The sequence below is a fragment of the Phoenix dactylifera genome, unplaced genomic scaffold (assembly GCF_009389715.1).
Source record: "Phoenix dactylifera cultivar Barhee BC4 unplaced genomic scaffold, palm_55x_up_171113_PBpolish2nd_filt_p 000454F, whole genome shotgun sequence".
NCBI lineage: Eukaryota > Viridiplantae > Streptophyta > Magnoliopsida > Arecales > Arecaceae > Phoenix > Phoenix dactylifera.
Genome location: NW_024067884.1, coordinates 203,511 through 216,240, shown reverse-complemented (window position 1 = coordinate 216,240; position 12,730 = coordinate 203,511). Strand labels below are relative to the sequence as shown.

The 12,730-nt window shown below is 37.2% G+C and overlaps 1 protein-coding gene across 1 annotated transcript; it reads left to right on the top strand.

Moving 5' to 3' along the window:
• The first annotated feature begins 6,356 nt into the window (after positions 1 to 6,356).
• On the top strand, positions 6,357 to 9,454 carry LOC103711887 (3-ketoacyl-CoA synthase 11-like). Its single transcript, XM_008798204.4, has 2 exons — positions 6,357 to 6,498; positions 7,114 to 9,454. The coding sequence occupies exon 2, from the start codon at positions 7,245 to 7,247 to the stop codon at positions 8,787 to 8,789; it is 1,545 nt and encodes a 514-aa protein (XP_008796426.1). The 5' UTR covers positions 6,357 to 6,498; positions 7,114 to 7,244; the 3' UTR covers positions 8,790 to 9,454.
• Positions 9,455 to 12,730: the final 3,276 nt, after the last annotated feature.

The window sequence follows — 12,730 nt, the reverse complement described above, 5'->3', positions numbered from 1 at the left end:
CACAATGTTATGCCAGGTATATCTATATTTATTTTTTTATCTAATAAATATAAATATAAATATTAATCAAATATAAAAATTTATATTTATATTTATTTTTAATGGATACGGACACAAATATAGATATAAGTTGGATAATTCAAACTTTATGGCAAAAAAAATCAAAAATATTACTAAGTAGATAGTATATTGAATAAATAGCATATTAATGAGGTTATATATTTCAATTAAAAGTTAATGAATTTTATATAAAATAAAATAGGATTGCAAATAGAATCGGATATTTGGATACATAATAGTTGTCTATCCATATTCATGTCTATTTTGTTACAGATATAGATACGGATGCAGATATTAATCAAATACTCAAATTTCTATTCATGCCCGAATAGATTCAAATACGAAAATGAATTAAGACGGAGATTATTTAGTCAACTTGCACCCCTAACATTTCTAGTCCCTAGCTAGGGCTAAGCATAGCTAATGTTGGTTCCTCGAGATGCCACAACCTGTTCAAGATAAGTCAGGCTATGGCATTTAGATGTAATTGATATATATTTATACATTTGACTTTGTTTTTAGTTTTTATGATTTTGAGATGTTATCATGTTAATTAAATAATATTATTACTAATTTTATTATTTATATGAGAGTTTTCTTAAATATCTTCCTTCCATATATTTCTGCACAAGCATCATTATTATAGACTAAGTGATCCATAGTTCCATAACCACAAAGTAGAAAGAAGGTTCTTAGTGCTTTATCAAACCTTCATTTAACAGTTAGTTTTTTCTTCTATTTAAAATAATATTTCAATAACAACAATCATTTCAATCTTTAGAGGGATGATATGCTTCCGATTGATCTGTCTTCCCCATGTCGGTATTTTGGATTAGTGGGAGATCTGCTAAAGAGACTTTCTTCATAGAAAACATCCTTTGATGTGAGATCTGAGCAAGAGGCTTAGAGAAAACTAGTGTCCATGTACCAAATGATATCTTCTAAATATTATTCAATCTAAATTAAGAATGTTCATATTATTAAAAGGATCTATATTTTGTGATAGGGATCATGAAACATAAAGACCATATCAAAAAGACTTTCTTTATAGAAAACGTCTTTTGGTTGGAGATATGAGCAAGAGGCTTCAAAATAACTAGTATTCATGTACTATCTAAATCTATTTTCAGTATAAATTAAGAATATTTATATTATTTAAGGAATTTATATTATTTAAGAATGACAACCTTCCTATTACATGTGTATCCTCGGATTGCTAGTTCTTGGAGCTCATAAAATCTATCAACCCTCTAAAAATGATATCGGATAGGGAAAAAAAAAATATCAACATAAATAACGAATGCATATTATGCACAAATAGTATCTGAACACAGTGAGGTGCATATTATGCACAAATAAAATCATATTCATAATTATCAAACTAGGCTTGTTTCAATCATTTGATTGATTATACATAATACATAAAAAAAATCAACTTCGATAATGTATTAAATATTATTTGAAGACAAGTTATGTCATCCAAGGCACTACCAATAACCTTTTCTCTTGCCATGCCCAATCCAAAAGGTAGTGAGGTCTGTGGAATTCAGGTTTATGCCGAGATGATATATAACATTACACCAGTACCATTAAGACAATAACTGCTAAAGCAGCACTAACTATGGAAACCACATCTAGTATTAAGCAGAGCACATCTGCACCAGAAAACTTCCATTAAAACTATTGCCCGGCATTATACGTATGGAATGCATTTATGATTAAGGATTAGGCTGCTGGTGATATTAGTGGTGATGGTGGTACTATTTGTATTAATTTTTACACCATCGTACTTCTTGGTCAAGAAAGAAGTCTAATGTTTACTTAGTTAGGTGAGTCAAGTTGCCGTAAATTATGATACATTTGTCTTATGTGCATGATATTAAATATTAGCTAGGCAGCCCCTGTTTTTTTGCTGCTCCTCTTTCATTAACCGTATTTACAACTTCCACTTGGTCACAGCAAGGGTAGAGCATAAGTCACTTTGATGCAAATACATCATATGTATTGCATATAATGTTTGAAGCAGAAATAAAACTAAACTATTCTACTTCTATAAATAATAGGCAGTAATAGGCTAAAATAAAAAATTAAAAGTAAAAGTAGGAAAAATGGAACCCGAGTGTTAGATGTATGCCCTAGAAGCCAATCTGGCGGACACATTATTAATTTTAGGACATAAATTTGTACTTGACTTTATTATTATTGAATAATAAATGGGCATCTTTTTCATTCATATTGTTTATGTGTCTATGAATCGTCCAAGGAATTAATAAGATTATGATACATATTCTCAAGAGTTGAGAATTTGAGCCATGTATCATTGGTGATTAATTTCTAGATGCTCCTGATCAATGGATCATCACGAGGACGGTGATCGATCCGATCAGTGCACAGATCACTTTTCTTCTGGATGGACGAGACTCGAGTCCACAGTGTAGGGACACTGAAGTGATAGTGCAGGTGCTTGTTAGAGAACAAGGGTACTGAGCGTGACCAAGACAAGAAGTCACTTGGATGTCTATCCACTCGTCAGTGACTTGCTTGATGTTGCAGTAGTATGACTGGTCCTTTGACCTGCGGTGCTTCGGCTACTCACAGTGAGGTTATTGTAGTTTAACTACACGTATACATGGTCTCTAGCCATATGGGTCCTTGTAGTGTAGATTGGCTGCAGTAAGTTCACTGTAGGAGTAGGGTATGCACTTACATGGAATCTATCGACCTTGATAGAAGAGGAGTGATCCTATGTGATTTGTTAGACTGAGTTCAAAGACCTTGGCCAGGGCAGAAATATAAAGTGGAGAAAGAGTTTTTTACTATCGAACTCAAGTCAAATAAATCTAGACATATGACAGACGACGAGGTTTGACGAGTTTTCCATGACCTCCGATCTGTAGGGATCCACGATAGAAGGACTGTATCATACGATTGCTGCACCTAGAGGTTCATCATTCTATTCTGCTGGGTGGCCACTACATACTGCTAGGTGTCACTGGTGGATGGTGAGACTCACAGGGATCATCTCAATGGTCGATAATCCCTGGTGAGTTGAGTTGGAATTGTTTCAACCCATTGAAAGGAGTTTTCAATGATATTGTGATAGAGATCATAATATATCTCACTACCAGTCAGAATAGAACCTATGGGGTCACACACATTAGAAGTATTGACCGATCCAATGGTTGAATGTGATTAGGAATCACAAATAATCAATTAGATTGATAAATGAAAAGCCGCTAAGAGTTTGTGGATTGGCAGGTTGAGAAGGTGCATGTTCATAGTTCTGATACTTCTTCTTCTTCATCCGGCATACTCTTGCCATATGACCGGATTTTCCACAATTGTAGCAAATCGGCCTCCGATCATTCTTATTAATCTGGTATTTTGGCTTCATGGATTTTCCTTTGTTCTTAGGTCCACCCTTTTCAAATTTGGAGTTTTTGAACCTATAGATTTTATTCTGGCCTTCTACAAAGTTCACCTTAGTTAGAAACTCAGGGTTCATGATTTGCTCATTGTCTTTCTCAAGATGTTGCTCTTGGATCCTAATGGCAGATAGTAGGGTTTTCATGCTCATTTCTTCGGTCTTATATTTTAGGGACAACCCAAAATCTTTCCAAGAAGGTGGAAGCTTGTCAATGGTACAAGCAACTTGAAGGCTTTCAGTTATACCCATTCCCCTTAAGCCTAATTCATGATAAATCACAGTTAGCTCATGAGCTTGGTCAACTATGGGCTTGGTGTCTACCATCTTATAAGACAGGAATTGACTAGCAGTATACTTATCCATTCCGGCATCTTGGATACCATATTTTTTATTAAGATCATCCCAAATCTCCTTAGAGGTTTTCAGAGTGCAATAAACATCAAAAAGGGGATCAGAAAGATAGGACAAAATCCTACCCCTACACAGGTAGTCTTTCTTCTTAAATTCCTCTAAATTACAAGTCCTAGCCGGTTCATTCTCATCCTCATTTGGAGGAGAGTCAAAAATTATGGAAAATAATCCAAGCGTGGTTAAGAAGATTTTCATTTTCTCTCTCCAACGCTTAAAATTAGTTCCATTAAACTTTTCAGGAGGAACCGGGTCACTTGCATTGGCCATTGGGGTAACTCTAATTACTAGCCTATTATACGTACGAAAATCTACTTCAAGATTGTTGCATATAATGTTTGAAGCAGAAATAAAACTAAACTATTCTACTTCAATAAATAATAGGCAGTAATAGGCTAAAATAAAAAATTAAAAGTAAAAGTAGGAAAAATGGAACCCGAGATGCTGAGGCGTGGTATGTTGGTCACTTTCCTTGAAGTAGATTTCGCCGCCTTACAGTGCACTAGGCTTGGATGGCGTTCTACTCCTGAGATACAACAGCCTCTCGTTCCTTCAACCTCGATGATTTGTACATATCAAAGAAGGCTTCGAACCCAGAATCAATATGCAGCAAGCCCGTTTAAAAAGAATTTGGAAGAAATATTTTAACTGGTAGGAAGAGAGTAGAGAAAGGAAAAGAATTTAGAATTCTTTGCTTTTTGTCTGAAGAATTATCTTTCTAATCTGTAGAGATCGTCTATTTATAGACCTATACGGGACTTATTTCTGTGGGGCGCAACTCTTCATGTGGACGCGTTCTCGCGGTCGCGATCCTTCGCGTGGACGCGTTCTCGCGGTCGCGATCCTTCGCGAACACGCCCTTTTGCACGGTCGTAAAAGCACGCGCCCCTCAAGAACGCACCCCCCTCTTGCACGGTCGTAAAAGCACTTGCTTTTACGTTTGTGCAGCCCCCTTTTGCACGGTCGTAAAAGCAGCAAATGCTTTTACGTTCGTGCAAGAAGAAAGGGTGACACAAAAATGCTGCTTTTACGTTCGTGCAGGAAGAAAGGGTGACACAAAAATCCTTGTGAGAACTATCCCACATACCAACCAGCTGTACCACCAATGGATGGTGAAAAATTAAAATATTTAATCATTATAAATCCAACAATATGTGTCATGCCACAAAAGTAATTTGAAAATATTTATATTTCTTTGCACGGTGTGCTGCCATCCGCTGATGAGCTCTTTGAGGCCATCCATGCTTTCCTGAGTTTTTTTATTTTATTTTATTTTATTTTAAGGTAAAGATACTAAGTTATATGGTTAATTCTACGTAACTGATATGTTTTAGTCATTAGTCGTATCGTATATTTGCATGGGTATGACGTAACAGGAGTCATCAACTTTTAAAAACTGAAGCAGTGTTCTTAAATTTGGAGTACTGCTGCCAATCACCCGCTAACCAAGAATGCGAAGATCATGGATTAGTCAATAAGTGATATTGATGACTGGCTTATATCCTTATTTGTTATTCTGATCGATAGTTTTTTCTGATTCGTTTGACTTATGGGAGAAGGAGGAGGGATTTGTGGTTAACAAATAAAAAAAATAGTTTATATTGATTGAAGATTATATATATATATAATCTTTTCAATATTGTGTGATAAAGAAAAATTTTTACAAGGTACGGACAATTTACTTTGTTTATGGGTTGGAATCGCAGTAATTTTTATTTTTGTAAAAGTACCTCAAAAGATCATGTTAAAATGGATAAAATTTAATCTCTTTAAATATTTTGGAATATGTGCAACCATCATGTATGACTAGTTCCACTACAAACTAAAAATGCTCTATTATTAATTAATTATTTTAAAAATAATTATGAGAAAAAGTAGCTATGAAGGCATCGATAATAATTTCTCTCCTAATTTAAGCATTTCTGGTTGGTAAACTTAGTTGGGTAACGAAGCTCTGATAGAGATATCAATATCTTAGCATTCTTTTTCTGTTGTTGATACTGCCGATATTGATGATCTAAATATTGTAAACGAGAATATTATATTTAATAATATAATATATATATATAAAGCTGCTTAATTAAACATAAATAATATTGAAAAGTATGATTTCTATATTTTTTTTAAATAGTCAACCAAATACATAAAAATTATTTTTTTAGATATTATGTATCTATATATTAATTTTGTAGAAAATATATTTGAGTAAGGTAAAAGTTTTTATGCGAGCCAAATGAGTCCTAAATTTACCCTCTTGACGTGCAATATGCGGACGGATCCATGTAGGAGGCACTAAGAATCGGCATTCAAAACGACATGCGGGCCGTTCGCACTGCCGGTCGCCCCCACGCTTTTCCCGCCGCTCCCAGCCCCAAATAAAATAATAATAATAATGATAATAAAATAGAAATATCTTTCCATTTAATTTTTCGACATTCCCTAAATAAAAAGACTCCCTCGAGGTTCCGAAAGGGGCAGGAAGGATCGCAAGAAATAAAAAGCCCCCCCCTCCTCTCTTTCCCTCTCTGCCTTCCTTTCCCTAATTCTGGGTGGGCTACTTCAGGCGTCTTCAGACCGTTCTTCGACCTCATTTGGAATCAGAGGTCAGTATTTCTCTCTGAAGTGCCATCAAAATTGCATTTTGTGCTTTAATTTTTTTGAATGCAGGTGTGTTCCGATTCTCGGACTGTTTCATCTCGTCTCATCTCTATAGGTCGCATCTCGATCATTTAGATTGATTGTTGGGTGATTTTTTCTGGATGTCGTTCGACATTAGCCTTTTTTGCTTCCTCTGAAATCCGCTCGATGCCCATTAAATCTTCTTCCAAGTCTGGATTTTGCTGCCATCTTGGTTCTCGAAATTTCATCTTTCCATAAATAAAACGGGTTCTAGTTGTCCTTCGTTTTGTCTTCTTTTTTTTTTAATTGTGAATTCTGCTTTTTTTAATGAATAAATTCTGCTGTTAATTTTAAATTTTTTGCATCTTGAATTAAAAAAGAAATCTAATTTTGGGATTGAATGTCAAAGTGCTATGTCTTGTTTTCATGGATTCGAAGGAGAAAGAGAGAATATAAAAAAATGTCAATAAAATCATGAATTATTTATGAAAAGGTGATGGGGCTTTCCATGTTTCTTTCAAAAAACAAGAAGAAATCATCAATTGTAATTACTGTTCTGAACTTCTGATCATATACTCCTCGTTTTTGCCTCTGTGCAGGCTCCGTGCTCTCTTATATCTTCCAAATTTTCCTCCATCATTTGCCAAGCTCAATCCATCCCCTTGGGCCGTTTTGCTCGCAAACCTCGTCCTAATATTCGGATCGCTGCTCTTATAATCAACAAATAGGCATGGCTAAATCCCCTTCCGGACCAAGAGACGACACGCCATTGCTCCAACAATCCTCGTACAAGCTCCCTGACTTCAAGAAATCTATCAAACTCAAGTATGTTAAGCTCGGTTACCACTATGTCATCACCCATGGCATGTACCTGTTCCTCTTGCCCTTCCTCCTCCTTATCGCTGCCCACCTGTCTACGTTCTCTGTCCAAGACCTTCATGCCCTCTGGGAGCACCTCCGCTTCAACCTCATATCCGCGATTGTTTGTTCCGCGCTCCTTGTCTTCCTCTCCACCCTCTACTTCCTCACCCGGCCACGATCGGTGTACCTCGTTGACTTCTCCTGCTACAAGCCCGAGGAAGCCCGGAAATGCACCCGGGAAACCTTCTTGCAACTGTCTCAGTCTCTGGGCACCTTCACCGAGGAGAGCATAGAATTCCAGCGTAAGATCCTTGAAAGGTCGGGCCTTGGCGACTCCACGTACCTTCCTGATGCTCTCCTCAGCAGTCCTCCCGATCCTTCAATGGCAGAGGCCAGAAAGGAAGCCGAGGCCGTGATGTTTGGAGCCCTCGACGAGCTCTTTGCTAAGACTAATGTGAAGCCCAAGGACATAGGGATTCTGATAGTGAATTGCAGCTTGTTCAATCCTACCCCATCTCTTTCCGCCATGGTTGTGAACCATTACAAGCTTCGGGGTAACATCGTTAGCTTTAATCTTGGTGGAATGGGTTGCAGCGCTGGCCTACTCTCTATAGCTCTTGCAAAAGATCTTCTTCAGGTTTGCCCCAACACCTATGCTGTCGTTGTCAGCATGGAGAGCATCACCTTGAATTGGTACTTCGGCAATAACCGGTCCATGCTCGTTTCCAATTGCTTGTTTCGAATGGGCGGGGCTGCGATCTTTCTATCAAACAAGAGGTCCGATCGGTGGCGCTCCAAGTATCAGCTGATCCATACTGTTCGAACCCATAAAGGTGCGGATGACAGGTGCTTTGGCTGCGTCACCCAGCAGGAGGATACCGACGGGAAAGTCGGTGTTCTTCTATCAAAAGATCTCATGGGGGTAGCTGGTGATGCTCTGAAGACTAACATCACCACGCTGGGCCCTCTTGTGTTGCCAATGTCCGAACAGTTGCTGTTCTTTGCTACATTGGTGGGGAGGAAGCTTTTCAAGATGAAGATCAAGCCATACATCCCTGACTTTAAGCTGGCCTTCGAGCATTTCTGCATTCATGCCGGTGGAAGAGCTGTTTTGGATGAGTTGGAGAAAAACCTGCAGCTGTCCGAGTGGCATATGGAGCCATCGAGGATGACGCTCTACCGGTTCGGGAACACATCAAGCAGCTCTCTTTGGTACGAATTGGCTTATGCAGAGGCTAAAGGAAGGATTAGGAGGAGGGATAGGATATGGCAAATTGCATTTGGATCTGGATTCAAGTGTAACAGTGCGGTCTGGAAGGCTCTCAGGACTGTAAATCCTGCAAAGGAGAAGAACCCCTGGATTAATGAGATCGACAAGTTCCCGGTGGTGGTTCCTAGAGTGTCTGCACTTTGAATTCTGTTCGATTGAACTGACTAACTGGTTCCTGATATTAGGGCAGACTACTCCTTTTCGGCAGGCGAATCGTTCGCGATTCAGTGAAGTTATTTAGGCAGGGAAGGATCTTCTGTTTTATGTTTAAGCTGTTGGATGAAAGATTAGTTGATTTCTAACATCTGTAGGGGGCATGAGATTGCTTTCGTTTTGGCGGGCGTGGTGTTATTTAGATCACCATGTTAGGAGAAATATTGGGTTGATCTCCAGAGTGATCAGACACTTGGTAAATGATCATGGATGACTGCTTTGTTCTATTGTATTTTCCCTGATGCCAAGTAGGCTGGTTTTAAGGAATTGGAAGCTGATTTTAATCCACTGTGCCTGTTCTGCCGATTTTATTTTTCGCAATTGGCACCAGAAACTGTTACACTGCAGACAATTCTGAAAGCTGTAGGACCAAGCTATTTTGTTTATATTGGATAAGTGGCTGTTCGTAGCTATTAATACTTCAATGCCAGTACTTGAAAAGAATTGGTCTATTTGTGGTGGAGAAGAAATAATCTTATAGAGTGGAGATGGGAGTCAAGGCTATGTGCACTGAGCTAAAACACCTATGTGCCTGACATGTATTATGTTTCCCAAAACTGCTACTACTAATTAAGGGGTATTTGAATTCTTTGTTATGCTAATAAAAGTGGTCATGCTACGATGTGGTATTCATAAATAATAACAGGAAAACGAGTGGCGGTGAGCTGCCATAGAGGCATGGATGAAATGATGGCCAAAAAAAAACAGAAGGAAAAAAATTTCAGTCAAATGTCAGGAAAACTTGGGATGCCAAGAACCAACTCTTCTAGATCAATAATGATATCTCTTGTAGGAATTATTGTATTCACTTTGTACTTTGATTAGAAGTATCGTCTATAATGTAATTATACGAGGAATAAACTGTGGCCATGTTGGCATGAGAATCATCTTAATCACCCTGCTTGAATACCGAAAGACTCCACATAGGTAAACCTAGGTTCGATCCATATTACCTTCAATATCTCGCAGGGCTTCCTCATTTTGATTAAATACACATTTGCAAGCTACTGAATTGCTTTTTATTAACAATTCCAAAATGGATCTGCATGAGGATTTATGGGCACATATTGCTTGCATGAGTAAAGAGATCCTGTTCCTTCAATAGCAGACTGTAACTTGGGCTCACCTACAGAAACCAAGTTTGTTAAGCATGCCTGCTGGTACTACACCACCAGAATTACTATGTTGATACAATTAATATCAGACAATGGAGTCGCCAAAGAAAACTTTTAAACTTACAAAAGATATATAACAAGCATCTAGAACTACTGTTTTCAAACATGATTACACTGTTTGTATTGGAGAGTTGGAAAGAAGAAGAGGTAAATGAATAGAGACGAGAGACAATTTTGGAGAAACTAAACTAATACTTAGAAGAATCAAAGCTACCCCTGATTGCATTGCGAAAGTAAAATATAAAAGTTTGCTCTTGGACTGGCCCGTACCAGACCGTTATCATAAAGCACATAAAAATCTTTGAAATAAGAAGACGATGAAAATGAAGAGACAAAGAATACCTATTTCACCCCTGATCAGAGATTACGATATAAAGGTCGTTAAAACCGTCACATATTCATAGAAAACTTTCTCCACAAGCATATAAGGCATCTCATCATGATATCATAAACAAGCAACGGAATAAATTTAAATAAGCAATGTCCAAACTTTAATTTATATAACTAGAATCTAATTTTAATATCTCACAGAGCCAATAATATTTAAAAGGTTTTATATTAAATACTAGTTAAACTCTAGTCTAAATTAGAGATGTCAAATTTGGCATCTAATCACCTTTATATGGTAAATCTCCAAGTCAAGACTGTCAAGTTCATTCTTTCGAATCTGTAAAAATAATAAGAAATTGTATAATGAGTTAGACAGCCTGTCAGCCTGGTAAGTAATGAATACCCTAGCTAGATAATTCATATAATGACATAAGATACAATAGTAAAACAAAAATTATCACGAAGCAATATAAAGACATAACTGTTTCAAAACACAAATTTATTAAAATTCATATCTTTAAAATATTTATATACATAATCATAAATCCGATTCAAAATAAATCACATTCAACTCAACAGTCTTTAACTATGGCCATATTTATACCTTATAGTTAGGCTAGAAGCAGAACCACACTTATACCTTACGGAGTAGCCCAAAATACTATACTTATACTCTGCATGGTAGACTAAAATACCACATTTATAATATGTGGCGGGACCAAGAGTGAAATCAATGAGCTCAATAATAATCTAAGTGCCAATGCATAATCCTAAATTGGCAAGGTCTAGAATATAGTTAGGATGAAAGTTCAAATTTGATACATGTCAAAGCTCAAAATACATATATATCATAATCCAATCAAAATGTACATATATAATGTAATATCAGTGAATAATATAATAATAGTCCAAAAAAATATATCTATTTTTTATTCAAAACACCATCTTATAAAATTCATAAATCATATATACATCGATTAACAACTTCTTTGATATAAAAATAATATTATATAAATGAAAAAATTTAAGAAAAGAGATCATTACTTACCTTATAAGCAAAATCGAATTGTAAGTCTAAATAATTTCGACAATCCCTCTTAAAATCTAAAACTCCGGCGTGCTCAACTGAAATCTCTGGTGAGCACCGTGAGCCAAGATTGTCAGAAGTTAAGAGGAGAAAGAGAAAGAACCAATGGTGGTCTAACTATGATAATTGAAAAAAATCTGTCGTCAGTGAGGTGAAAAAGGATGTGAGGGTCTATTTGGGTCGATTAGGGCTCTATCTTTTTTTCCCATCTCCTACTCTAAGTTAAACATGTCTCTGTTCTCTTTTTCTTGGTCTCCAACTCTAACTCCCGATTTGTGGGGTGGTTATTTCTTTGGGTTTTTTAATCTTGGGATGACTTGAATACTGTCGGAGCAAATACTTCCTGGTAATCACTGGCACATCTAGGCCAAGACAAATTAGGGGCACGAAGAAGGCAAAATATGACACGCAATTCGACATGGTCCTTATATAGCATTTTCTTCTTTCCGTTTACATAACTAAAAATGGAGAATTTCAAATACTTAATGATACATATTAAACACCAGTGTCTATGATAAAATGGGCAGTGCCAGCCATTGGGCACGAAGAAAGAGTCGTTATTTTAGCTAAAAAGTAAGGGCATATTTTCCTGATGCATATTCACTACCAATGACAATGATAAATTGGGCGGTGACAGCCATTGGACACGAAAAAAGAGCCATTATTTTAGCTAAAAAATAAGGGCATGTCTTCCATCTCTGCTACACGCGATCGCTGATCAGTGCAACATTCATGATGTGTTTGAACTACTTGGGATAATAAGGCCATGAAACCATTGAGCATTAATAAGGCAATGGTCTCGTTTTTAGTACAATTGAGCTACTTGGGGTAAGCTGCAGACTCGGTGGACTGCCATAAATCAGTAGAATGATGGCTGCTCCGAACTCAAAGAAGCAAAGAATTTATACAGGCACAATTGACTGTTGGTCACAGATTGCTTAAAAGAGGCCCGGTCCATTTATGCTTTCAGAGTAATGTATGGCATGATACTAAAAAGAGACAGGAGAAAATTAAAGCTCGACGTGTTTCTTCAAATATTTTGATATCTTTGCACGACAGCCAGTTGTATCTAGCTGGCTGTTCATCACTTATCAATCCCATCAATCTGGAAATTATGAAATCCCTCCCATCCCTTTAGAAGCTCCTCTCTTTCATTCTTTCTTCCGGTCTCGGTTTTTCTTTTCTGGCTGGCTGGAAGGAGATGGCTTCACTGGATGCCGGTGATGCATTCAGAGCCGGGAGTTTGCGGCGGAACAATTCGATTTGGAGGAGTCGAGACG

Coding starts and splice junctions, on each gene's coding strand:
- LOC103711887 (XM_008798204.4), top strand. CDS start 7,245: ATGGCTAAATCCCCTTCCGGACCAAGAGACGACACGCCATTGCTCCAA.